This window comes from Triticum aestivum, chromosome 3D, assembly GCF_018294505.1.
Source record: "Triticum aestivum cultivar Chinese Spring chromosome 3D, IWGSC CS RefSeq v2.1, whole genome shotgun sequence".
NCBI classification, from domain to species: Eukaryota; Viridiplantae; Streptophyta; class Magnoliopsida; order Poales; family Poaceae; genus Triticum; species Triticum aestivum.
The window spans coordinates 162,293,432-162,320,265 of record NC_057802.1 but is presented as its reverse complement, the minus strand read 5'-3'; the positions used below and the strand labels follow the sequence as shown (position 1 = coordinate 162,320,265).

The 26,834-nt window shown below is 46.1% G+C and overlaps 1 protein-coding gene across 1 annotated transcript; it reads left to right on the top strand.

The window, feature by feature from the left end:
* The first annotated feature begins 4,192 nt into the window (after positions 1 to 4,192).
* Positions 4,193 to 14,230, top strand: LOC123078046 (protein TPR1). Its single transcript, XM_044500434.1, has 25 exons — positions 4,193 to 4,499; positions 5,245 to 5,424; positions 5,550 to 5,663; positions 6,358 to 6,516; positions 6,596 to 6,770; positions 6,859 to 6,982; positions 8,671 to 8,765; positions 8,846 to 8,981; positions 9,127 to 9,236; positions 9,380 to 9,449; positions 9,564 to 9,637; positions 9,743 to 9,838; positions 9,921 to 10,013; positions 10,256 to 10,383; positions 10,466 to 10,712; positions 10,787 to 10,954; positions 11,045 to 11,140; positions 11,250 to 11,405; positions 11,485 to 11,595; positions 11,676 to 11,855; positions 12,078 to 12,206; positions 12,290 to 12,385; positions 12,457 to 12,639; positions 12,719 to 12,894; positions 13,692 to 14,230. The coding sequence occupies exons 1-25, from the start codon at positions 4,420 to 4,422 to the stop codon at positions 13,906 to 13,908; spliced, it is 3,393 nt and encodes a 1,130-aa protein (XP_044356369.1). The 5' UTR covers positions 4,193 to 4,419; the 3' UTR covers positions 13,909 to 14,230.
* The last annotated feature ends 12,604 nt before the right edge of the window (positions 14,231 to 26,834 follow it).

Here is a 26,834-nt window from a genome sequence, read left to right as displayed (position 1 = left end):
CTCTCGGCCGCGATATATTGGACAGCTCCTGTCGTGAGGCGGAGAAGATCGATGAGAGAGGGAGAGGAAACGTTGCGGGAGGTGGGGATGAACTAGGAGTGTGGGGATCGGTGGGGAGGTTGGGCGGTGGGATGCCGGTGGGGATCGAGGCGAGCAGGGAGGTGGGGAAAAGCAGCGACGAGAAAGAGATAAGGGAGAGAGACAGGGGATGGAGAGATGCGGTGGGGGTGGGGCGCTGGTTGTTCGGTGGGAGGGCAGTTTCGTCCAAAATCGCTCGCTGGACGAGATACGCACTACATTGCGGAATTCCCGTGAAATTTTTATGCGCAGTATAAAACGGAATGGAGGGAGTATTAACCGGAAACTTAGTACATTTGTGAATACATAGACAAACAGATGTCCCTAGTATGCCTCTACTAGACTAGCTCGTTAATCAAAGATGGTTAAGTTTCCTGACCATAGACATGTGTTGTCATTTGATGAACGGGATCACATCATTAGAGAATGATGTGATGGACAAGACCCATCCATTAGCTTAGCACAAATGATCGTTTAGTTTTATTGCTAATGCTTTCATCATGACTTATACATGTTCCTCTGACTATGAGATTATGCAACTCCCGAATACCGAAGGATCACCTTGTGTGCTATCAAACGTCACAACGTAATTGGTTGATTATAAAGATGCTCTACAGGTGTCTCTGATGGTGTTTGTTGAGTTGGCATAGATCTAGATTAGGATTTGTCACTCCAAGTATCGGAGAGGTATCTCTAGGTCCTCCCGGTAATGCTCATCACTATAAGCCTTGCAAGCAATGTGACTAATAAGTTAGTTGTGGGATGATGCATTACGAAACGAGTAAAGAGACTTGCCGGTAACGAGATTGAACTAGGTATGATGATACCGACGATCGAATCTCGGGCAAGTAACATACCGATGACAAAGGGAACAACCTATGTTGTTATGCGGTTTGACCGATAAAGATCTTCATAGAATATGTAGGAGCCAATATGAGCATCCAGGTTCCGCTATTGGTTATTGACCGGAGATGTGTCTCGGTCACTTCTACATAGTTCTCGAACCCGTAGGGTCTGCACGCTTAACATTTGATGCCGATTTGTATTATGAGTTATGTGATTTGATGTACCGAAGTTCGTTCGGATTCCCGGATGAGATCACGGACATGAGGAGGAGTCTCGAAATGGTCGAGACATAAAGATTGATATATTGGAAGGTTGTGTTTGGACACCGGAATGGTTTCGGAAAGGTTCGGACATTTTCCGGAGTACCGGGGGTTACCGGAAACCCCCCCGGGAGTTATTGGGCCTTCATGGGCCCTAGTGGAGAGAGGAGGCAGCGGCCAGGTGGAGGCGCGTGCCCCAAGCCCAAACCGAATTGGACTAGGGTTGGGGGGGGCCCTTTCCTTCTCTCCTCCTCCTCCTCCTTCCCTCCTTCTCCTAGTGGGAATAGGAAAGGGGGGGGCGAATCCTACTTGGACTAGGAGTCCAAGTAGGACTCCCCCCATGGCGCGCCCCCCTTGGGCCGGCTACCTCTCCTCCCGCCTTTATATACGTGGGAGGGGGGCACCCCAAAGGCACACCAAGTCTTCTCTTAGCCGTGTGCGGTGCCCTCCTCCACAGTTACACACCTCGGTCATATCGTCGTAGTGCTTAGGCGAAGCCCTGTGCCGGTAACTTCATCATCACCGTCGCCATGCCGTCGTGCTGACGGAACTCTCCCTCGTCCTCAACTGGATCAAGAGATCGAGGGACGTCATCGAGCTGAACGTGTGCTGAACGCGGAGGTGCCGTACGTTCAGTGCTTGGATCGGTTGGATTGCGAAGACGCTCGACTACATCAACCGCGTTACTAAATGCTTCCGCTTTCGGTCTACGAGGGTACGTGGACACACTCTCCCCACTCATTGCTATGCATCTCCTAGATAGATCTTGCGTGATCGTAGGTAAACTTTTTGAAATACTGCGTTCCCCAACATCATGCCCTCAGACATCCGTAGGTACTCGTCCCACGAATCAGTGGCCATGCCATGTGCAAGCATCCGGAGTGCGGCCGTGCACTTCTGATAACCAAAGGACCCAATCGTTCCCACGATGTCCTTTTTCAAGATGAAATAGTCATAATAGGACCGGACACCATGGTACAAACGATCAAAAACAGTCTTGCGCATTCGAAAACGCCGAAGAAAATGATCATCGAAGAGTGCATCGGGGGCAAAGTAGTCGGCCATCAGTGTCAAATGGTCGCGCGCCCTGGTACGGTTGAGCAATCGATGACCCTTGATCGACCCCTTTAAGTTGAGAACATGCTCCTCACGCTCTGCGTCTTCAAGTATCGCCTGCATCATCGCCATCTCATTCGTGTAGGCCTCCTCGTTGGACGACCCGCCGGGCGACTCGACATAGTGCTCGTATATGCACGCCATATTGGAATCCATTGCTTGAAAGAAGAAGAGACACCTTTTTTAGCTCCGGTAATTCATCGAACAATTGTCGGGCATTGTGTGTATAGCAGTAGCGGATGGTACCTGGCGGGGCGGTTGGAGGAGAGTGGTTGAACGGCGACGGAGGAGAAGCGGGGTGGAGCTCGACTGGAACGCTGGAGGTGATAGAGACGTATAGTTCTAGCAGGGGTGTGGCATGGCGGCCGGGGTGGTGGAGCGGCGGTGAAGGCAAGAGAGAAAATGGGGAGGATGGAGTCGCGGGTCCGAGAAGGGTTTTGGGTGGGTCGGGGGTGTCGAAGGCCTACATGGCTGCTGTCCGGACTCCCGCAAAGCCCCCCACGTTTGTCTCGGGTTTGTCGAAAAAAGTACGTCTGGACCGCTCGACGGACCGATACATGCCACGTTGGATGGCAAACCACGTCTGGACCATGCGGTCCGGACAATTGCGGGCGGTCTGAGGTTCCGCCTTGGAGATGCACTTAGATTGGAGTGAAGCATAGGGTTTATCGTTTTCCTTCCCTAACCCAAGGCGGCCAGGGCAAACTCTTCTCTCCAAACTTCGCCAGCGAGTTCGTGGATTCGCCTCTCCTCTGCTTGCCGCTCCGGTGGCCGGTGGCCGTTGGCGAGGAAAGGAATCCCGGTGCCTCCGCTCCAGTTAGTAGTTTAGGTTAGGGATTTTTAGTTCTCGCAGGTGGGGTGCTCATGCGGATGGCGGCGCTATTTCTTCGAGTTTGTCTTCCGGGTTCCGATCCTTCTTGAGCACGTTTGTCTGGACGTAATCGATGGAGCTCCGGCATAGATTCCTGTCGTCTCTTTCGGGAGGTGAGGTTAGGTTTCTTGCTTACGGCGAGATTTGGTGTTAGATACTTCAGATCTATGTGCGGGTTCAACGGCGACGACTACGGCTCCAGGGCGCTGGTCCTTAGGAGCACGTGCACGAAGACTTCCTGGCTGTCATCGACAAGGTCAAGCCGGCTCCGGTAGGGAAGAGGCGACAGTAGCGCGTCGGCGGCTTGTTCTGGCGGCGGTAGTGGTTGCTTGGGGATCTTGGAATGGAATCTTAATGTAATTTTTATTATGTTCAAGACGTTTTATACTTCCGCTGAGCTTTGATAATAGATCTGGATTATTTTGGAAATCAAAGATTTGAGTGAAGCATGGTATAGCGAGAGAAGTAGAGGATGAAACAGTTTTCAACATTTTTTGCATTCACTCGGTCAAACTGAGAAAACCAAGTCAAACGGATTGGTTGGAGACACATATGGCCGATCAATTTCACAAATCGAGATGAGTTTCAGTACCTGCTGGTTGGATAGTGCACGATCAATACACGTCACCCCATTCAGTCAGTCGGTGGTACGCCATTAACTACCCTGTCCACGCTACGCAAAACCGATCCGAGAGACCGTCCACTCGTATCGCGGTTTAAGGAACCAACGTCTCGTCTCGTCTCGTATCGTGTCGTGTCGTGTGGCGGCAGGCTCTTGCGTCGCGATCCACGGGCACCCGACTCGTCTCGCGCCCACGTCGCCCTCACGACCGGACGCCAGCTCACGAATATCCACCCGATTTAATCCCACGCCCTTCGATTCCGCTTCTCCCAGCCTCTCATATAAGACCCCCAGCGTATCCATAAGCACTCGCGCATATCGATACGACGTGTCGCGTATCGCAGATAAGCCAGTGGGGGTGGCGTGGGGAGAGAGAAAAGGGCGAGAGGTCTGCAACGCATCGAAGAAAGCGAGACTAAAGTTTCTCTCTCTCCCTCTGCATCCGTCTCCTCCTCCCTCCACATCTCTCCGTCTCTCTCTCCCCCCACCCATCTCTCCATCTCTCTCTCCTCACGAGAGGGGCGGCGACGACGCCGGCGGAACCCTAGAATTCGCCCGCTCCCTCCGAGCCCGCGCGAGCGCCGGCGGCGGGCCAGATCGAGCTCCTGGGTGGCGGCGCGGGCGCCATGTCGTCCCTCAGCCGCGAGCTCGTCTTCCTCATCCTCCAGTTCCTCGACGAGGAGAAGTTCAAGGAGACCGTGCACAAGTCGGTACCCTGCCGCCGTCTCTCTCCTCCCCTGCCGGCCCGTGGGCTGTTTTTTTTCTCTCTCTCTCGGTTGGTGGCTGGCTGGGCTCCAGAAGCCAGCCCCTAGGGATTTGTTTCGGTGCGCTGTGATTTTTTTCTTCCTTTTCGCGATTTCCCCGAAATAAATCTCCGGGTGTTTTTTCTCTCGTCTAGTAGTACTACTTTGTTTTGGGTTTTGAGTTCATGGGGAGAAATGTTTATTTCCTTTTATTACTTTTGCTCCGTTTGATCTGTTCCGTACGCGCGGTAAATTCCTGCGAAGTTTCGTGTTAGGTCGTTCTTACCTTTTTTTTCTCCGTGATAATTGTTCTTTAATCTAGTTTAGTCAAAATGGATTCGCTTAGTCTCTACCGCAATTTTCCCTTTTAGTTGGGCAGTTCAGGGGTAGATTTGAAATTTCGCGATCGCGTGAGTCGTGTCTTTTTCCTCTTGTTTCTTTTTCCTTCAGCGTGCGCAAATAATAATGAGCTACCAGTTTTTTTTCTGCCGTAACTTAGACTATTTCCTTCTCTTCTCTGCCGGCCACTTCAATTCGTAGAAAGTGAGATCTTCTAGATCAAGTGTGGTTAGTCCAGATAAAAAAAGTAGTTAGTCCAGTGATTGCGTGGCATTGTTGTCTCCTGTGCGGCGCCTTTTCCGAGTAAAACATCAGTAAATGGAGTATTGCAATCAATTTATGTGATTTTGATGATGCATGATGCTGCAGGCTTGAACAAGAGTCGGGCTTTTACTTCAACGTCAAGTACTTTGAGGAGAAGGTCCATGCTGGGGAGTGGGATGAGGTGGAAAGGTATCTCTCAGGTTTCACCAAGGTGGACGACAATAGGTATTCGATGAAGATCTTCTTTGAGATCAGGAAGCAGAAGTATTTGGAAGCGCTTGATAGGTAATATTCTTGCATTTCTTGTGGATTTGTACCCCACTCTGAAAAGGATCAGGGGTTTCCTGTCCCCTCTTTTTGGCATTGGTTGAAACTAAAGTTTACTAATTTGCTGTAATAATTTCTAACAGGCATGATAGAGCGAAGGCGGTAGATATTCTTGTCAAGGATCTTAAAGTCTTCTCGACATTCAATGAGGAGTTATATAAAGAGATAACACAGCTTCTCACTCTTGAGAATTTCAGGTTCTTTTTTCCTACCCCATGTTATCTTTATTGTCTGTTTTTTCCTTTTCTTTATGTGTAAGCCATCCTGGAAGCTTCTTGTAATTGATGTTTGTGTTATATGGTTCCTCACTAATCTGTTACCAGTAATACAGTGGAAAATGATATAGTTGGTCGTTTAGGAAAGTGCTTGGATCTTCAATTGCTTCGGACTGTTGAAACACAAATTCAAATATCTTTCTTGATATTTTAACTTATATAGTATTGAACTTCTACGCTTGGCGCGGTTTCATTTTGTCTGCAATCACATCGTTCATTTTTTTTTGTCATATCATGGATTAAAATGAAACTTTTAGCTGACTGAGCTTACAGGCAGGGCAACTGCATCGACCTGTTAACACTTTGATAATCCAGTTATTATCTACTAAATGACATGGGCGCACATGGCTACTTGAAACAATACAAGGGGTTATTATAAGATGGCTACTTGGAAAACATTACTAACCAGGGTCCACATGTAGTACTTAGTTATGATTTGTAAATTCTTGTTCTTGAGTGTGGTGGCATTCCTGAACTGTTGCTTTTAACAATTTATGTGGTATGTGTGTGCCTTTTTCATCAATATAATTTGTTTATGTATATATTATCAGTATTTTGGTTTTACTATTCTCTGTAAATTAGCTCAAATCATTTACAGTTTGCTATTTTCCTGCAGGGAAAATGAACAGCTATCTAAGTATGGGGATACAAAATCTGCTCGCAGTATTATGCTGATTGAGCTAAAAAAACTAATCGAAGCAAATCCCCTTTTCCGGGAAAAACTTGTCTTTCCAACCCTTAAAGCATCCCGTTTGCGGACTTTAATTAACCAAAGGTTTGGACTAAATAATCTAATGGTGTTATGCTATCTGAGTCTGTTTTCATGTTTCATAATTCCTTGAGAACATGTGCAGCTTAAACTGGCAGCATCAACTTTGTAAGAACCCTCGGCCAAATCCAGATATCAAGACATTATTCACGGATCACACTTGCTCTCCTCCCAATGGAGCACGTACATCTCCTGTATCTGTACCATTGGCAGCTGTTCCGAAGGCTGGTGCAGCATACCAGCCACTCACAGGCCATGCTGTATGTACTCTCTATAATATCATTTCCTGCTTATGTGCGTTTTATGATCCTTATAGTTTACTAACATCCAGTATGTTCATTAACGCAGCCATTCCAGCCTCCTCCTCCTGCCGGTCCATCTTTAGCTGGTTGGATGACAAGTGCTGCTGTTTCTTCATCCATTCAGTCTGCTGCTGTGGCAGCATCATCAATGTCTGTTCCACCAAATCAAGGTATTGTGGTAAACTTGTGCCTTTCTGTTGACATGCATCGAGTGGCTTGTTTTACACATCTTTGAACCAAACTTGATACTTCGCTAGTTGATAATAACTAACACGTCTTATGTCTGGAGTTTTACCTTTTTACGTACAGAAGATGTTGGTACTAATACACTCCCCTTGCAGTTCAAAATAAAAAAACACTCCCCTTGTAATCTTCCTCTGACCTAAACCTGTCCATCTGGTTATGCATACCTTTTTCTCTCACTAGGGATGGCATATTCAAGCATAATCTGTAAACATAGTTGACATACTTGGCTTTCTGGTTATTTTTTTTTTAAAAATGACAATTTTTTTATAAAAAAAATCTGGTGTTGATTTTTAATGAAAACTTAAGATTTGCTGAACAAGAAATATGAGTTATGAGATGATCCTTGCAATCAGTCTGTGCAATTGGTGGTTGGGCACTTCTATTTCGTTGGAGTTGCAGTTACCTTGACCGTTGTAGCCCTAATTAGTCTTTCTGCAATTGTATCCAATGCTAAGCATTCTCCACAGAGTACCCTTGCAATGGTTTTATGGGGAAGGTCTCGAATAAAGTTTCCTTGTTAAGACAAGTCAATAAATATTTCTGCTGTTATATTCATGCTAAATATTCTTTCAAGTTTGCCAGTCTTCATTACCATTGTTGTTGTTGCCAGAGCGCAAACACAGATCCATTAGTCTGCATGTCTTGTGGTGTTATTAGGATTTTATTCTCGTTTTTGCAATCAGGAAGTTATTTTTGGAGAGGGAATGGGTTGTTAATTTGTATCTTAGAAACATGCACTGTTATCTTGGTCTCAACTGATTAGAATGCATGGATTCGTAAATCAGACATTTATATGCAATTAAGAAGGGACATCCGTGTTACCTAGTGGTTAAGCACAAGGTTGTTGTTGTTGGGTTCTTGGGTTTAAGTCCCCACTTACCTTCTTGAAAAATGGCAGATCCTTCTACCTATTCTCGCCTCTGTGTGTCGAAAGTAACAATGTTGTGAGAAGTAACGAATCTACAATGAAATAATTACACGATAAACTAGAGCAATAAGTTATTTTCAATGCAGAGTTTGGTGTGCCATATACTTTATGCCAGTTCATCTTTGGAGCATTATGCTCTTCATGTGTGTGATTCTGTACTGAGATGATCACATACATGCCACTGTTGTTATTACCTCCGTCATGTAGTTTCTGTTTTGTAGGGCGATATATGTATAGTACTTTTCTCTCTTCTCCAAGGCCCCTTTTATGTATATGTAATACTTCATATTGACTTGTACTCCCTCCGTTCCCAAATATAAGTCTTTCTAGAGATTCCACCAAGTGACTACGTACGGAGTAAAATGAGTGAATCTACACTCTAAAATATGTCTACATACATCCGTATGTTGTATTCCATTTGAAATATCTAAAAAGACTTATATTTAGGAACGGAGGGAGTATATCAAGGAGTATAATGGATCAATGGTATACAGTTACTTTATGAGATTAACTTAACAGTCCTGGCTTAGTTCTTTCAGGATGTAGAGCTTTAGTTCTTCATGGCAACAAAAATGAACATGTAGTTTTATTATTGCCATTTTGTTTGTTGTGATGGGAAATGTATTATGTGTTTGGTTGTCCTATGACCTCAGTTCTATACTTCACAGTACATTATTTTCCCAGGCATGATGAAACGCCCAGCTATATCAGACTATCAAAGTGCAGAATCTGAGCAACTAATGAAGCGATTGAGGCCCGCTGGACATGGTATTGATGAGGTAATGTTGCACTGAGTCAAGATTTACGACCACGGTGCATTTTGCATGAGCTAAAGAAAATTATCCGTACTTATTTGCAGGCCACCTATCCTGCACCTACTCCTCAACCTTCATGGTCATTGGATGACCTTCCTAGGACAGTGGCGTGCACATTATCACAGGGATCTAATGTAACTAGCATGGACTTTCATCCTTCTCGTCATACACTACTACTAGGTACAATTAAGATTCCTCATTTACTCTTATCTTAAAAAAAATGATGTAGTACCAACTTGGCAAGTACAAAAGGTGTCTCATGTGGTTTGGGCAAATCTTCGAACAACACCTTATTGATTTTCTCATCTTATTTACTGCTCAATAGTTGGATCTGCTAATGGTGAATTTACACTTTGGGAGATTGGTCTGCGTGAGAGGCTGGTCTCAAAGCCCTTCAAAATTTGGGACATGCAAGCATGTTCAGCACAATTTCAGGTAACTGAGATCTCAAACAAGTTGAAGTTCTGAACGTAATTTACTCCTGTTTGCTTTTACTTGTAGTCTTGTACTTGTTTGCAAGTGTCTACATGTTTTGATATTATATATGTGCCTGACTATTTTACCTCTTATGAGAAAAGAGTGTCTTGGCTAAAGACTCTTCCATGCCCATTAATCGAGTTACATGGAGCCCTGATGGAGACTTGATTGGTTAGTGCTAATATTCAATCTTCAGTCAGTAACTCTGCATTGCACTCCATTGTTGCTTAAGTTCCCCATATTGTGCTCCATTGTTGCTTAAGCTTCCTCTTTTTTGGTTTTTAGGAGTTGCATTCGCAAAACATTTGATCCATCTGTACGCATACCAACAACCAAATGAAGCACGCCAAGTTTTAGAGGTTTGTAGAACTTCTAATTCCGCATTGAAATTCAATTTTATAGATGTTACATTTGATATTTTATTAAATGACTTTTGTTACTAAATCATTTATTTTTCATGTCAGATTGAGGCTCATTCTGGAGGAGTTAATGACATAGCATTCTCCCGGCCAAATAAGCAACTCTGTGTTGTCACTTGCGGAGATGACAAGCTGATAAGGGTATTTGACTTGTCGTAAATGGTTATCATCTATTTCATTGTCCCCAGGCCTGGTCTTCTGTAACTTCCTTTCCATTTTGTAGGTCTGGGATATGCATGGACAGAAAATATATTCGTTTGAAGGGCACGAGGCACCTGTGTATTCTATTTGCCCTCACCACAAAGAGACTATTCAGGTATGTTGTTTGAATAGAATATTTAGGCATCAACACTTCGAATGCAATGATGATATCTGTGGTTGCTCCTTATATATGCCGCAAAAGTGTACTCAACTTTAATTTGAATTGAGGCAGTATGAGCCATTATGGATGATGCCTGTACTTTGTGAACTGAGTGAGGTTTATGGGTGCATGGCATTTTCAAGCACTTAAGCGTTTTTCTGATGTACTGATACACAATTTTATTGTGTTCCCTACAGTTTATTTTCTCAACTTCCATTGATGGGAAAATTAAGGCATGGCTTTATGACAATGCGGGATCTAGGGTGGACTATGATGCTCCAGGAAAATGGTGTACTACAATGCTTTATAGTGCCGATGGAACTAGGTAAACATGATGTGTTATTTTGCTCACTAGAATTGTTTTGAGTTATTCTAGATGTAATATTTTACTTGTCGATTATTTGAAGGTTGTTCTCATGCGGAACAAGCAAAGAGGGGGACTCACATTTGGTCGAGTGGAACGAAAGCGAAGGATCTATCAAGAGAACATATTCTGGATTCCGCAAAAAGGCATCTGGTGTAGTGCAGGGTGTCGTGCAGTTTGATACAGCTCAGAATCACATTTTAGCTGCCGGGGAAGATAACCAAATTAAATTTTGGGATGTTGATAACACCAACATGCTTACCTTTATTGATGCCGACGGAGGCTTGCCAGTTAGTCTCTGTTCCCTATTATATTTGCCAACCTTTTCTCCATTTAGTAATCTAACCTCTGTACATTCTAACAGGGCCTTCCCCGGTTAAGGTTCAATAAAGAAGGGAATCTTCTTGCTGTTACTACTGTAGACAATGGTTTTAAGATACTTGCAAATTCTGATGGGCTCAGATCTTTACGGGCTTTTGGGAACAGGCCTTTCGAGGCGTTTAGGTCGCCATATGAAGCTTCTGCGATGAAGGTAAGCACATGTATTCCTGCCTGCTATTGTCATGACAGATTGCGGGCGTAGTTTTCAGAAAGTTTCTAACCTTGAGTGTCGAATTAATAGGTCTCAGGTGCTCCTGTTGTTGCGGGCATCTCTCCTAACATTGGCCGAATGGATAACTTAGACAGGAACTCTCCTGCAAAGCCATCTCCTATACTGGTATGCTGATCCAGAAGAAAGTAGACTTTGATAAGTTTCATATGTTTTAATGCCTCTATGCTTACCTTATCAACAACAATGCAATCTTACTTAATCATGATTATGATAGAATGGCGCTGATCCAGCATCTAGAAGCATAGATATAAAGCCAAGAATCTCAGAAGAAAAACCTGATAAAGCCAAACCTTGGGAGCTGATGGAAGTTCTAAATCCCCAGCAATTCCGTGTAGCTACATTGCCAGAAACTCCAGACCAAACCAGCAAGGTTCGGTCCATCTTATTCTTGATTGTGTGTTTGTACTTTTTCATCACGAAATTTCTGAGAAGCTTACCAACATATGCAGGTTGTCAGACTTCTGTACACAAATTCTGGTGTCGGTTTGTTAGCACTAGGGTCTAATGCCATTCAAAGGCTGTGGAAATGGAACCGAAATGAGCAGAATCCAAGTGGGAAGGTATATATATTTTTTCTATTGATTCCTTGTGTTTAGGTTAATTCAGATTGTTGTATAAAATTTTCCTTTCATCTGAACAGGCCACGGCTAGTGTTGTGCCACAGCATTGGCAACCAAACAGTGGCCTTGTCATGGCAAATGATATCGGAGAAACACCTCCTGAGGAGTCAGTCCCATGCATTGCACTCTCCAAGAATGATTCTTATGTGATGTCTGCATGTGGTGGAAAGGTCTCATTGTTTAATATGATGACATTTAAGGTAATTTTAGTTATTTTATTTGGATGTATTTCAAAACTTCAGGAATTTTGAATGATGCATCTGTAGGTCTTAAGTAAGTATATAGTATGTTGTATATGGATGGGCCAATCAGGTCCAATTTCTGGGGTGGCCCATGAGGCCTTTGTACTGTGTGCTGTATCCCCTCTTTAAATCAAGAATAAGGTGCATTTTGCTGAAACATTAACAGCATCTTTCCTACAGGTGATGACAACATTCATGCCACCTCCACCAGCATCGACCTTTTTAGCATTTCACCCTCAAGATAATAACATCATAGCAATTGGAATGGAAGATTCAACCATCCACATATACAATGTCAGGGTAGATGAGGTACTAAAACTTAAAAACTGCCACAGATTATCAAGTTATTGAATCACTGCTTTGCTGCTGTATTGAGCTTTTTACCTTTTCAGGTCAAAATTAGACTCAAAGGACATCAAAAGAGGATAACCGGATTGGCCTTCTCCAACAGCTTGCATATACTTGTTTCTTCTGGCGCTGATGCACAGGTTACTACTAATGACACCCTTTCTATTTTTGCATTTTCATTGGTCAGTCATTTACTGTCCTCATTTTGCAGTTATGTGTGTGGGCCACCGATTCTTGGGAAAAGAAGAAATCGGTCGCTATACAAATGCCAGCTGGGAAGACTCCATCAGGAGACACAAGGGTTCAGTTTAATTCTGACCAAAATCGCTTGTTAGTAGTCCATGAGACTCAGATAGCTATTTATGATGCGTCCAAGATGGAGAGAATCTACCAGGTAGCATATCATATATTTGATGGAAACATTTTGTTACTGTCTGTGTCTGTTAATAATCTCTTTCTCGATCTTGTTTCAGTGGATACCTCAGGGCACTTTGTCAGCTGCCATATCACACGCATCGTACTCGTGCAATAGCCAACTAGTTTTTGCTGCTTTTACTGATGGTAATGTTGCCATCTTTGATGCGGATAACTTGAGATTACGATGCCGAATTGCATCATCTGCTTACATGTCTACGACAGCCATAAACAGGTAATCTCTTTTTGTACATTGGTTGCACAATATTCGCCTGAACATCATGCCACAAATTCTGAGTGCTGCTACATTTTGATTTTCATTTGCCCTCTGAAAGATTATAACCATCCGATAACTGATCAGCAAGCAAATTTTCAGTATGGAATTGCATCGGATATTATGGAAATACATATATTTGGGGAAATCAATGAATATTTAATGTATTAATAACAACAAAATTCCAAACTCCAGTCTCAGAAACATTTAACCCATTATATTTTTCATGCAAACTTTTAAGTTAAGAAAGAAAAAAGAACATGTGTGCTTTGAGCTTGTTAAGAACAAGCCAGTGTAGAAATTGTTGGTGGGTAAGATCATCAGCTACATGTTGATTGGCTAATGTCGAGGTGTATTTACTGGCATTTTTATTCGTTCAAGTTTTGGTATTGGTGGACTGGCTTAATGAGTACTCAACTTTGTAAGACCTAGCTTCCTGGTTTCAAGAGCAAGGTAATACACGAAGGCAGGGTTTAGTTGATGACCGATGCAATGTAAGATAGGTAATCACCAATGTCTTGACATTATTGTGGGAAACACGTGGGATGGGCGTTGACTGTTGACGTCCATTAACCATTTACGTAAATACAAGCCTAATCATTGGATATCTAGTGTAAAGTGCAATAGACATAGACAAGAAACTATGACATTTGTATTTTTGAATTTCCATTCCACTATAAGTTTCAGATTGTGGCAATACTTTACTGCTCTTACATGCTTCTTATATGATCTAACAACCATACCTCTCTTGGCTCCAGCAATCCACCCGTTTACCCTTTTGTTGTCGCTGCACACCCCCAAGAACCAAATCAATTCGCAGTCGGGCTTTCAGATGGATCCGTTAAAGTGATGGAGCCGTTGGAGTCCGACGGGAAGTGGGGGACGCCTGCTCCAGTGGAAAATGGGGTGGCCAACGGAAGGGCGCCAGCATCATCCGCTACAAGCAATCTAGCCACAGATCAAAACCAAAGATAGATGCATGTTGAGTTAATTGTAAAATCTTGTCATCCGCATGTTGGTGTCAGCAAGGTTATTGTTGCGTTTCTTGGGAATGTAAGATTAGCTGTGTGTTTATGTTGTAGTTGTGAGATGATTACCCTTGCTCCTATGAGTGATGATCTTGTGATAGGGATAAAGTTCATAAGAAGGTTCGCCTTAGGTTTTGGGCAGTTTAAACGGAATAGCCGGACCCTGTAGGTATCTTGATGCATAATGATGTAAATCAGTTCATGGTTTTGCATCCATTTTTTCTGGAAAGAGGGATAAAGCCCCGGGCCTCGGCATGGATTGATGCACATATACATTTGTTATTGCATAATCGTTAAGAATCCAACATCACAAAAGGGAGTACAAGTTCATGTAGATCCTTACAGAGGCTGATACAGCCGACAAGAGCAACGGGATTACATGATGCCTGAAGCGTTGCTAGCATCGGTACGCTTTGGTTTACCCTTCGTAATGGTTGCTTCGGAGAAAAGCTATTGTGATTGGGACGTGGAGTTTCTACACCCTGCCTCAAATGCTCCTGGCGTAAACATTAAAATAAAAAAACTCTGATTTTTTTGGCATACTTGAAGAAATGTGTGTTGTGCATGCAAAATTTCATCACGAAATCACATTGGTGCAAGGTGTGGTAGAAAAAACAAAATTGATGCTCTGAAGATGTTACTTTCAAACGCATTTTGAAGCTCTGATTTTTTTTGCCATGACTTTTATCAATGTGATTCCGTGATAAAATTTTGCATGCACGACAAACATTTCTTAAAGTATGCCACAAATTTCTTTTCAGATTTTTTTTCTATTTTTGATTTTACTGTTCACACCTGAAGCATTTGAGTCCAGATGTAGAAAGGTACTTTCGCTCACTGCTTGCGTAGCATACATGAAAAAGCCTAGAGAGATTTTCAATCTACCTATGGTGCTATTCTTCTTGTGGAGCGCATGTGCTCCCTGAACATGTATTCAGCTTGGTTTCTGGGAGACATTTCCATCTCAAACCAAGCTGTTAGTGTTTTTCTTTGAAATGGTGTATATTAATTAATCAGAAAAATAATCATTACAATCACACCACACTAGCTCCAACACGCAGGCCTCGAGGATTGTGATGGAGGTTGTAGAAAGGCAAGTAATGACCAATGTGAGATTCATGAAGAAACTCAATGTGTTCATGAGAGGATTGAGCTATTAGTTATCAAGTCCGTGGCTTTTTGGGAGTGGATTACGACTCCCGTGTCGCTCTCGCGGGCGGCTCGGGAGAAACCCCAGCCACCGCCGACAGCCACCCTCGCCTCCCCCCTCCTCCTCCCGCCGCCGCCGGAGGGCGTCCCTGGGCAAAGCCCTCGGCGCCGGCGGCGGCGGGGACGGCTCTCCCTCCTCTTCTCTAGGCGTGTCGGCGCGGGACGCTGGCCGGCGACGGGGACTCGCGGGCGGGCGCGGGTGGTCGGGGGCGCGCACCGGCAATGGTCGCGCAGTGCGCCGGCGCGAGCGGCATGGAGGCGTGGGCAGCTTGGTCTCCAAGGATCCGACGCCGCTCTGCCCAGGGGAGCTCCAGATCCAGCTCTCTTCGGACGGCGGCCCGTTTCCCTTGGCCGGCGGTCCCCCGGTCGCGACTGGGGGCTGGTGGCGTAGGCGGGTGTGGTGGTCAGCGCAGCGTGGTGGAGCAGGCCGTGGCGGTGACCCTGGTGACTGCCATGCCTGGTCTGGGTGCCTCTCTTCGCCCAGATTTGGACCCCTCTGGGGCGGTGGCTCGAACGGCTGGTGCACTCCATGGTTGCGGCTGGGGGGTCGGTGGTGGCTGCTGTCGGCGGGGTAGGCGTGTGGTGGTGTGGTGTTGTGGCCGGCGGTGAGGGGTTGGGTGCAGGTGGCAGCAGAGACAGAACCAACTCTGTCTATGCAGGTGCTCGAGGTGAGCGGCTGTGTTTGCGGATGACTCTTGCTGGACCAAGCGGGGACGCTCGCCGTGGACTGGCAGGAGAGGGGAAGGTCTAGCGCTGCCGGACTCGGCAGCCGGCGTTTGCGGAGTCGGCCGGGCTGGGATGCTTCGGGCGAAAGCCTATTGTCGACCTCGTCGGCAACGATGATGACGACGTCTCCGGGCGCCGTGTCCCTTCGTGAAGGCATCATTGGGGAGCTACCGTTGCCGGCTATTTCTTTGTGCTTCGGGCGAAAGTCTCAGATCCTTCTCTGGATCGGACGACGACGACATCTTCAATGTTGTTTCCCCCCTTGGGGGCGTCGTTTCAGGAGCCAGGGATCCGCGGTTGGTCGTATGATGTCTGGGCTGGAGTGTTGGTTCAGGTTGCTGGTTTGTAGGGCGGTGGCGGTGGAGGTGCTGATGGTTGACCTCTCTTTTGGGGGCTTGTGGCGGTGGTGAGGTCTCGGTGTTCGGCACCCTTCGATGGCTTTTGAGGTTTGGTGGCCTGCGGAGTGCTATGGTTCTCTCTATTTGTGATGGTGGCCGTGGTGTGGCTCAGAGGAGGTGTAGGGCTATCTCGGCAGAAAATTGCCCTTCGGCACGGTCTGTGGCTTTCTCTGCCGCGACGTTCCTAGGCAGCAGGATGCTCTTCGACGGTGGCTACGATCTCCTAGCTCTTCAAGGTGCAGAGATCGCATGGTAGCAGGCAACTTCTTCTCTACGTCTTCTCGGTGGCGGATGTCCTTTCGACGGATCCAACAAAGCTAGTTCCTGCTCTTCTCGGTCCACTGGTGGTGATGGATGCTAAGTTCTTGGTGTTGGCTGCTTGTCGTAGCTCGCCTCTGGTTCTTTTTCTGTTGTTCCTTATTCCATCTTCTATTATGTTGTTCTTGGTTCCTTCTCCTATGTGTCGGGTGATATTTGTTGTAACCGTCGTGTTGTATCTCAATCTTATCTATAATGAAAATGGTTCAGGCTGGCGTAAGCCCACCGTAGCACCGTCAAAAAAAGTTATCAAGTCCGTGAAGGTAGTGAAGAGAAGAGAAGAATTCTTCGTGGCTTCCAACATCTACTGGAGGCAAATGCGAGCTTCACCGCGCCGTTTTTTACTTGTGGGTATAACTTTTTTTTATCTCTAGCATGTTATTGTGGTCGGTTGTTACATCGCTACGGGAAAATGGCTTATAGATGACCTCAGTGGCGGGCAGGGCCGGGCACCCGCCACAGCTAATTTTGAAATCTAGCAGCAGCGGGTGACAAAGCACACCCGCCGCTGGTAGCGTGGCAGTGGCGGGTGATCACCAGCGGCCTCCATAGATGGCCTCACAAAAATTGCGATACTGGTGAAACCTGGCACTAGCGGGCATTGCCGCGCACCCGCCACTGCTACATCGTATTACAGTGACGGTCGTGGAATACGCTCGCCACGACATAGTGAGGTGACCCTCTTAAATTTTATATTTTCTGTATCCGGATGTTTGCGGTGGCTGGCAACAGAGGTACTCGCCACTGCTGCAATGCAGTCGGTAGTGGAAATAAAAATATGTTTAGAGCGGCGAGTGCTGCCTAGTGCCCGCCACATATGTTTATTGCCTTTTTTCTTGCCCGAAATTCAATTAATGCCGTGAAAATATCAAACCAACTCCAAAAGTTGTCAAATTTTAGCACGGGGCTTTTGATGGGGTATATTACACATGGGAAAATATGTTTAAAAATTGAGTTTTGTGTGTGAGGTGGTCGTTTCGGAACCCTATACACTTGGCGGGAGAGTGTCATGTTTGCACATGATGTGCATCAGATTTTGGTCGTAACGATCTCTAATTTTGATCACACCCTACAGGTGTTCAATGGAGATGGCATGGAAATTTCAAACATTTCCAACATCGTTAGCATGATCAAAATTTGTTTTGCATTTTTTACTTGCCGAAAATTCAGTTAATGCCGTGAAAATAGCAAACCAACTCCAAAACTTGTCAAATTGTAGCACGGAGCTTCTGATGGCGTATATTACACATGGAAATTTTTTCAAGTGCAAAATATGTTTAAAAATTGAGTTCTATATGTCAGATGGTCGTTTCGAAACCCTATGCACTTGGCGGGAGAGTGTCCTGTTTGCACATGATGTGCATCAGGTTTTGGTTTTGGTCGAAACGATCTCTAATTCTTATCACACCATATAGGTGTTCAATGAAGACGGCCTGGAAAGTTTCAAACATTTCCAACATCGCTAGCATGGCCAAAGTTTGTTTTGCGTTTTTTACTTGCCGAAAATTCAATTAATGTCGCGAAAATTGCAAACCAACTCCAAAAGTTGTCAAATTGTAGCACGGGGTGTATATTACACATGGAAAAAATTTCAAATCTAAAAATGTCAAAGTGCGCTGTCGTATTTGTACGCAACGAATATTTGTAAAAGCATTTTACGTACGTAGGCTTTTGGCTGGCGGGTGGCCCTAGCCGCCCGCCGTAGCTAATGTTAGGAGTGGCGGGTGCCTCGTACTGTCCGCCGTGTTTTAACCGAAAACACATGCTCCACCCGCCCATTCTTTCGAAACTTGTCTAATCTGTTCCCCTCTTCTCCCCCTCTTGCGCGCTCGTCCACCGCAACCGCCGCCGGCCACCGCGCACCACTCTCTACTCTTGCGCGCTATGGTTAGCCGTCGTGCCTCTCTACTGTCGTGCGGTCCGGTCTACAGTCGTCACCGGTGCTCGTACTCTGTCGGCACAACAACTGTAGTTTTTTTCCCGCGGAATCCGGTGGGCCGGCACCTTGACAACCTCGCGGCTGTCGCAACGAACCTGGCCGTCTCATCAACACCGTCGTCGACGTTGCAAATTTCTGATTCACATCTGTGTCAAGGTATAATTTCACTACATTTCACATATATATAAATGTTTGTAACGTGTTCGATGAAATGCCACACAAAGGATTTAGATCTTAGATGTTCTTAGATGTACCTGTACAAACACGTGGATGGGTGGTGTCATTCAATGTAGAATCAGATGGTTGTGTTTGATTTGTAGGACTTAATATAAGTGCCAATGTTTTGATGTAACGTTGATTCGTTTCCGTTTCGTCAAATTTCTGGTACTCAATATGCCCTACCTTTAGCAAAGATCATGCCGAATTTTCCAGTCGCCATTTTCTTTCTATGTTCAATCATAACTTTTTGTTACTATATTGCAGTTGGACAAATGGATCTCGACGCCGGAACCTCATCTCAGAAGGAACCTCGGTACACCAATCCTGACGTCGAGATGAGCACCCCAGACGCGGATGATACGACCATCCTTGACGTCGAGATGGGCAACGACCAACAGGTAGAACCGACCACCGGGGCAGGGGACACGAGCCACACTAACGTGACTTCATCCAACATGGCCGCCACAAAGAAGAGCAACCGAAAGGCAAGGGATCCAAACAAGCTTCACGAAGGTAAAATTGTAATCAGCGCAGTTGGCTCGCCCGCCCGAGTGGCGAGCCCGTCACCCCAGAGGATGGAGCAAAAAGGTATAGCAAAATGCTAGGTTGCATCTTGCGAAAAACCGTCCCGATCAGTAGCAAGGATTTGGCCGGACACAAGGAGAATCTACTACTAGCGTTAAACCGTAGTTATGAATTTCCACCTGATGTCAAGAAGTTAGCCGAAAATCATGCTATGTCAAAATGGCCAAAGATGTTAAGGGACTGGAAGAGCAGTGCTCGTTGCAATCTAGTTGGTAAGGACTTCAAGGCTGTTAAGCGGCTCAAACCGTAGTGAGTCAAGCAAGGAGATAAGCGACCATTTCCGTAAATTGCGGAAAAATCTGCCAGGTAACCATTGTTTGGGCCCTGGTGGTTACAAAGCTGCAGAACCCAAGTGGGAGAAGGAGGCCGCGGAGTGTATAGCCACGTGTAAACAACCTCCATTCTGGGAACTTTGAGATTGTGCTCGAGACTTCCGTTTTCTCAGGGCCCGTGTAGTGCAAGACCCACACAGTAAGGAGTTGGTCCTCCCGACGCAGGAACTTCGCTCGATGGAGGAAAACTTGGTAACGTCGATCAGCACTAATAATTTAGTCCCCACAACTTATTTATTACATACCATACTAATATATGTATTTTTTGTAGAGACAAATAAATCAGGAATTTGGACGGGGTCCTCATGAATCTCCCCACGACTATAGGTATGATGACCCTCTTACCCGTGCAATGAACGCGAGTTTTGGGGTTAACAGGATGCCCAAGACTGGGCGTGCTTTGGGAGGGGTTAAGATGTTGTGGGACGACGCCTACCCAAAACCAAAGAACTAAAAAATATATAGAAGGAAATACATAAGCAAAACCAAGTTAGATGCAGTAGTAGATGAAACAGTCGAGAAAAAAGGTTAGCAGAAATGTTTCCGCACGACGCGCCGACTCCTATCCAGCAACATACACCTATCTTCACCCATCAGCCACGTGCATCCTACTTTTATTCCATGCTAGCTGCAAGCCAACATGGACGGTGTGAAGACAAGGGTTGCCAAGGGTCAAATCATCCCGTTTACCGATGGTAGCAGAATGATGCATGGGGTCGTCCTGCCACTTGGCATGACGAGGGTGCGGGTGCAGGAGGTAGTGACGGGCTTCGAATCTTGGTCGTTGCCTCACCCCCTGAAGACGGCGTCACTATGTTATGGCAAGTGGCCCAGAGCCACCTGCTTAAGTGGCTAATAAATGATATAGAGGAGATTCCCCAAGGATATGCCGACACTAGAGACATATCCACATTCAGGGGAGAAGAATGCACGTGACAGTTGCGGACCATCCGTGGACATACCACATATGCCTGTTATCATTCCCGAAGGGCGGAAAATGAACATGTATAAGCCCAGGGAACCGCTTCCATTGGACTCTATGTTGGAGACCCTCTGGATTGATCTTCAAATTCTACACACCCATGTGGTAGATCAGGCAAAAAGGTCAACATGGATACACGACCAAGGTGGTAGAAGGTTATAGTTTTGTCCAGGAGTCTCCGGTAGACAGAATCGATCCGGCCTTTAATGAGGTCATCCATGCAAATATCTTCTCTGTCAACGCAATCTCCCGAGAGTTAATGAGGCTCTGGGTACTTCATCAAGCTACGTATCCCCTACTCTCGCACGGTAAAGTTTCCTTACCCGACCCTTTTTACATGCATTGCCACAACCTGGAAACCACAGAAGGCCAGGAGGTCATCTCGGACTATCTGTTCCGTACTTTATTGTCAATCATCCACACGCGGACACTTTTCTACTGCCATACTATGTCAAGTAAGTCATTAATGTTCACTAGTTTATTTCGAAACATATAAATAGCCTTGTGGTTTGATCTCATCAATGCTAATTTCTCCATTATTTTGCGCATCGACCGATATTGGATCATAATCGCATTATTGCCGATGCAGGGCTTGGCTTACTTCTTCGATTCGAAGAGACGCCCTCAAAAGCAATGGACCAGGTTGAAGAAGGTTCTAAATGATGCTCTCGCCAAGTGACTATAACCGAACATTCAGAATTCAAGTTCTTCACTAGCGCTTGCCAAGTTTAATAACGTCAGAGAGACTATAATCGAACATTCAGAATTCAAGTTCTTCACTAGCGCTTGTTGCTATCAAGAACAAAATGTGGAAACCTCTCATAGGTCTGGATACTGTGCCGTGGCTATCATGGATGACTTTTTGAAGAAAAGCAACTATTTGCGTAATCATAACTAGATCATCAAGTGGTCTGAAGAGATGGAGAGGGACATGGACATAGGGGAACTATTAACAGAGCATGGCCGCCTCCAAAAGGTGTTGGCCAGAATCATCAACGAAGAGGTTGTAAATGAGGATGGGAAGTTTCACTTCCAGCTACAGCGAGATGAAGAACGACTTCACTGAGTCAAAGACATATTGTGGTAATCGATTGCGAGTGATACAGTGCTTCAAAACATCCTAATTCGTTGTTCATTTTATGAGTTGATAATTTTACATGTTTATTTGTTGCCCTACACTTCTTATATTGTATGTTTGCTTCACTAATAATCTTAATTATTGTAACACCATTGTAATATGATTGTCTAAATTCAATGGGATGATTGAGTGCAAAATACTGCTTGAACGCCAAATTAACGCTGCTACAGCAGCAATTTCTCTATATGCCGACATCACTACGAGTAGCGAGCAGCAAGGTGCCTGCCACTGCTAGTACGCACAACAGTGGCGGGCAATGATTGTAGTTGTGGCGAGCTGTAACTTCTGCCCGCCACTACAACGCTGTCATCAGTGGCGAGTGACGACCCACCACTGATGCCATAGTAGCAGTGGCAGGAGGTTACTGGCGGGCGGCCCTGAGAGCCTGGCCCGCCACTACTAGGCTTTTTGCACCCGCCACTGCTGGGCAATCCTGCAATTGTGCGTTCTACTTTTATTTGCATTGACTTGAGTTTTAATTATGTTCTAGCAGTGTTTTTACATACATATTTGTTTTGAAAGGAGAGTGGAGATTTTTGGTTAGTGTTAGTCGGTGTTGGTTGTGTGAGCCCCTTGAAAGCTATTATTCCATGTTGGAAGTATGAAGTTGTTGCTATAATACCAAAACAGGAAGCCCTCACTCCCTCAGCTCGGCTCCCTGCTCCGCTCGCTTGATTAGTTTTTTTCCGCTCACTCCAGTGCTAGCTAGAAAAAACCGACTATCATTTATTTACTTGAAATTTTTGTAAATTAAAGATCTTCCTATATTTTTTATTAATATTAACGAATTTAAAAAATAGGAGTGAAAATCTCAAATAATGTGAATTTGAAAAAAACTTCAGAACTTAGAAAATATTCATAGAATTTTAAATGTTCACGAACTTTAAATATACTCGTCAACTTAAAAACTGTTCTCTAATTCCAAAAAATCTTCAAGATATTTCTTAAATGTTCATGAGTGAAAATATGAAGGAAGAGACAAATAAAAATAAAAGACAAACAAGTGGTAAATTCACTGAGCGAGGAGAGTGCTCCACGCAACTGGGTGGAGGAGGGCTCTTCATTTTGAGCGGGCATAGTTACTTAGTACTATAGAGCAAGAGGGTCTAAGGGCCTGTCTGGTTGGAATCCTCGTCCTTTCACATCTCGCCTCGAGCTTGCCTGAAAACTAACTGGAGTGTGTTTGGTTCAAGTCCAGAGAGCTAGAAGCTAGCCTGGCCTGGTCACATCAAAGCTTTGATTAGCCTGGCCCATGACCTAGGCCGCATGATTAGCCTGGACCAGGCGCTAGGAATTGGTCGCCTAGGAGCAACCATGGAGGGAATTTGTCTTTAATCAGCTGGTTTCTCTTGTGGGCCAGGTCTGAAATGAATGTTGTGTTCATAGTAAGCTTCTCTCAGGCTAGGTACGTAACCAAACACACCATGCCTCGCCGGGCATATAACTGCTACTTTTCAGACTGTGTTCAGGCATCGCTTTGGACCAGGCACGAAAGCTAGGGTGGGAACCAAACATGCCCTAAGTGCTAAAATCACCCAGTCGGACTATCTGGGGTAATCTACATGGACTGTCCGGGTGCACAAATATGGCTGGCTCTCTATCAGGCATGAGCCGGACTGTTCGGGAATTGGTGTTGAACTGTCTAGCTGAGGCTTAGGCCAACTCCAAGGCACCCATCTAAAGGGTTTTCTTCGCATTTTGTCCCCTTGGATCGGCTGAGCGGACGAGTGTGTCCGATTTTGGCTCTAGGAGCGTCGGTGCGCCCAATGCGATTGATGCATTTGGTTCGTGCGACAACTTAAAAAAAACTAAATAGGCACAAAACATTTGAAATAAAAGCATGCATATTAAAACGCCAAACAAAGTCCACTTAGACATTAATTAAACATAAAACACTAAACACACAGAAAACTCGCAGCCGCCTGCAACCCTAGGTAGCGGCGACACTCTCCATGGTCAGGTCGACAAACTCTGGCGGCACTGCCCATGGGAAGGCCTGCTGGTAGGCCGCCAGCGCCGCAGCCTTTGACGGTTGTTGCTGTTGCGCTGCCTGGCGCTGCGCTACCGCTGCCTCCTCCTCCTGCTCGCGCCGCTCGTCCTCCTTCTCCTGCTCCCACTGCATCCAACGCTCCGCCTTGCCCACTCCACCGCCAGCGCGCGTCCCTCCCACTCTTGGATGTGCTGCCCCTCCTCCTCCTTCGCCGTGCCCGGCCAAACAAGTGGCGCAAAGAGGTAGAACGGCAGCTTGCTCATCCACATATAGCTCTGGGGGGGGGGCGACGACCTGCGGCATTGGTGGTGGTGGTGGTGCCTGGACGCCGAACGCGGACTCCTGGAGTGCTTGCTCGAGGCCAGGCCACATGGCATTCTCTGCGCGCACATATTCCTCCATGGCACGCAACGTCGCCTCCTCGAGGGCCGCTTGGAACATGATCTCCTCCTTTCTCGTCTTCCTCCTTCACCACGAACACCGACGGTGGAGGGCGGGCATCAATCTGGACGACTCCATGACGGCACACGTCGAGCTCCGTCGCGAACCAGATGTCCCAGTTTGGGGAATCCGATGCGTATGTGGGGTCACGTCATTGCTTCGGCGGCAGGAAGGCACGGCGGTTGCGGATCTCCATTGCGCGCGTGCTCGGACTGCAGCACGACTGGCACCGGAATGCGGCTGGGGTCGAGGTGCCAGCCATGCGGGAGGTTCGCGCCTGGCCACGGCAGGGGGGCGTGGTGCTCCCAATGGTAGTGCACACGATGCACTGGGATGTATAACCAATCGCGTGGGCGTGGCGGTCGCCCCCGTCCCCCAGGCACCAACGTGAAGTTGGTCGGGCGGTGCGATGAGCCAGCTTTGTGGTCGTGCTTGCCATTGCGGCTGAAGAAGCACGTGGCGACGATGGTGATCTAGGGTTCGTGTCATGTGGTGGGGGAGCAAGCTCTAGATGTGGACTGGCTTGGCGATAAGTGGATGAGGCCGACTGAAAGTGCAACTAATCCCCGGGTGGTTTTGGTAATTAATAACAACATATAATCCATTGATCTAATGCTCATTGATAATAGATTTCAAGAAGATCAATGATTGGCATGGCAAGGACTAGTGATTGTGGACCCCTTAAAATGCTAAGGACATGAAATTGGCAAAGCTCCAAGACTCTTCATTTTTGCTTAAGTGATCCAAGATCGCATTGAGTCCTATAGGAAAGCCAATACTATTAAAAGGGGATGAGGTACTGATCATGAGTTTGTTGCTCAAGTGCTTAGTGATATTGCTCCAAAACCCTCAACCACATTCTCCAAATCACATTTGTCCAAACCCTAAAGTATCATCTCGTTCCCACTGACATTCTCTATCCCGGACTCACCGAGTTGATCAGATACACTGCCTAAGCCAAACCCTAACATTTCAGTTCTACCAATATGGATCTCAATCCCATCGAGATGGCGTGCCCAAGTTTCTGTGATGAAGTTGATTCATTTCGAAATTACCGAGATGAGACGATCAGAACTACCGAAATGAGGTTTTTCCCTAGCCATTGCACTTCGTCGCTCAAGATGTTCTGCTTCGGTCTCACCAAGACCTACAACTTTCGAATCTTTTACACAGGTCGGTGTCACCGAGATTTTGGTCCGGTGTCACCGAGTTGGGCCAAATGGTTGTAATGGTTGTAATGGTTGTATTTTTGGGTGAAGCCTATATATACCCCTCACCCCACCTACTCTCAAGGAGAGCCATCAAAACGAAACTTCACTTCCACTACTTATTTTCTGAGAGAGAACCGCCTACTCATGTGTTGAGATCAAGAGATTTCAATCCTATCATTTGAACCTTGATTTATAGCCTTCCCCAAGTTGCTTTTCATTCAAATCCTTCTCTACCCAAGCCAAATCTGTCAGAGAGTGATTAAGTGTTGGGGAGACTATCCTTTGAAGCACAAGAGCAAGGAGTTCATCATCAACTACACATCTAATACCTTTTGGAGAGTGGTGTCTCCTAGATTGGTTAGCTGTCACTTGGGAGCCTCCAAGAGATTGTGGAGTTGAACCAAGGAGTTTGTAAGGGCAAGGAGATCGCCTACTTCATGAAGATCTACCCGAGTGAGGCCAGTCCTTCGTGGGCGTAAGCATCTTAGACAAGGTTTCTTCTTCATGGACCCTTCGTGGGTGGAGCCCTCCGTGGACTCAGGAAACCGTTACTCTCCGTGGGTTGAAGTCTCCATCAACGTGGATGTACGATAGCACCACCTATCGGAACCACGACAAAAATCAGCGTGTCTTCATTGCATTTGATTTCTCCGATCCCTCCTTTACGTTCATATGCAAAGTCTTTATTTTCTGCTGATTAACTCTTAGACTTGCATGTTCAGGGTGTTCTTGACTTGGTAGAATTGCTAAAAATCGCCTACAACTAGAATTGGAAAAAGGATAGGTTTTTATTTGGTCAAGTAGTCTAACCACCCCCCTCTAGACATACTTTAGATCGTACACCGGCCCCTCCGCACGCTTGCCATTTAAAAAGACGTGGCCTGGATGCTTCCAGTGGCTGATGTGCGGGCCTGAGGTGAGTGGGTGGCATTGACTACCACCGGGGTGGTGGTTGGTAGGCCGACATACGGGCCCGAGGCGGGCACCGAGAGGATGTGCGGCGCGTCCGCCTCCATGTGGATGCAAATCGGGTGCAAATTTGAGTCGGATATGCATCCAAACAAACATCAAGCAGACTAGATTTGCAGATGCATCGTCACCTTCGGCCGTCGCTTCTGTCTGTTTTGGCTCAAACAGACACAATCGAACCAAATGCATCGGCGCGTTGGAGTTGGCCTTGGTCCTAGCCGTAGGGTGATGCCCCGAGAAGATATTTGAGCGCTCGTTTGGGTCGCGTTTGGGTCCTCTCGGTCTCGGGTCGGACAAACCAAACAATTCTGCCGGACTACCTGGGCCTAAGTTCGAGGGAAAGCCTTGCCTACCCTAATTTTTTTCTTTTATTTCCTGAACACTGAGGAGAAGAAGAGGATTGCGTAAAAAAGCAC

Bases quoted from the DNA above. Each gene is read 5' to 3' on its own strand.
- LOC123078046 (XM_044500434.1), top strand. From the start codon at position 4,420: ATGTCGTCCCTCAGCCGCGAGCTCGTCTTCCTCATCCTCCAGTTCCTC. The intron at 9,450-9,563 runs GTTAGTGCTAAT...TTTGGTTTTTAG, and splicing joins CCCTGATGGAGACTTGATTG to GAGTTGCATTCGCAAAACAT. The intron at 10,384-10,465 runs GTAAACATGATG...GATTATTTGAAG, and splicing joins TATAGTGCCGATGGAACTAG to GTTGTTCTCATGCGGAACAA.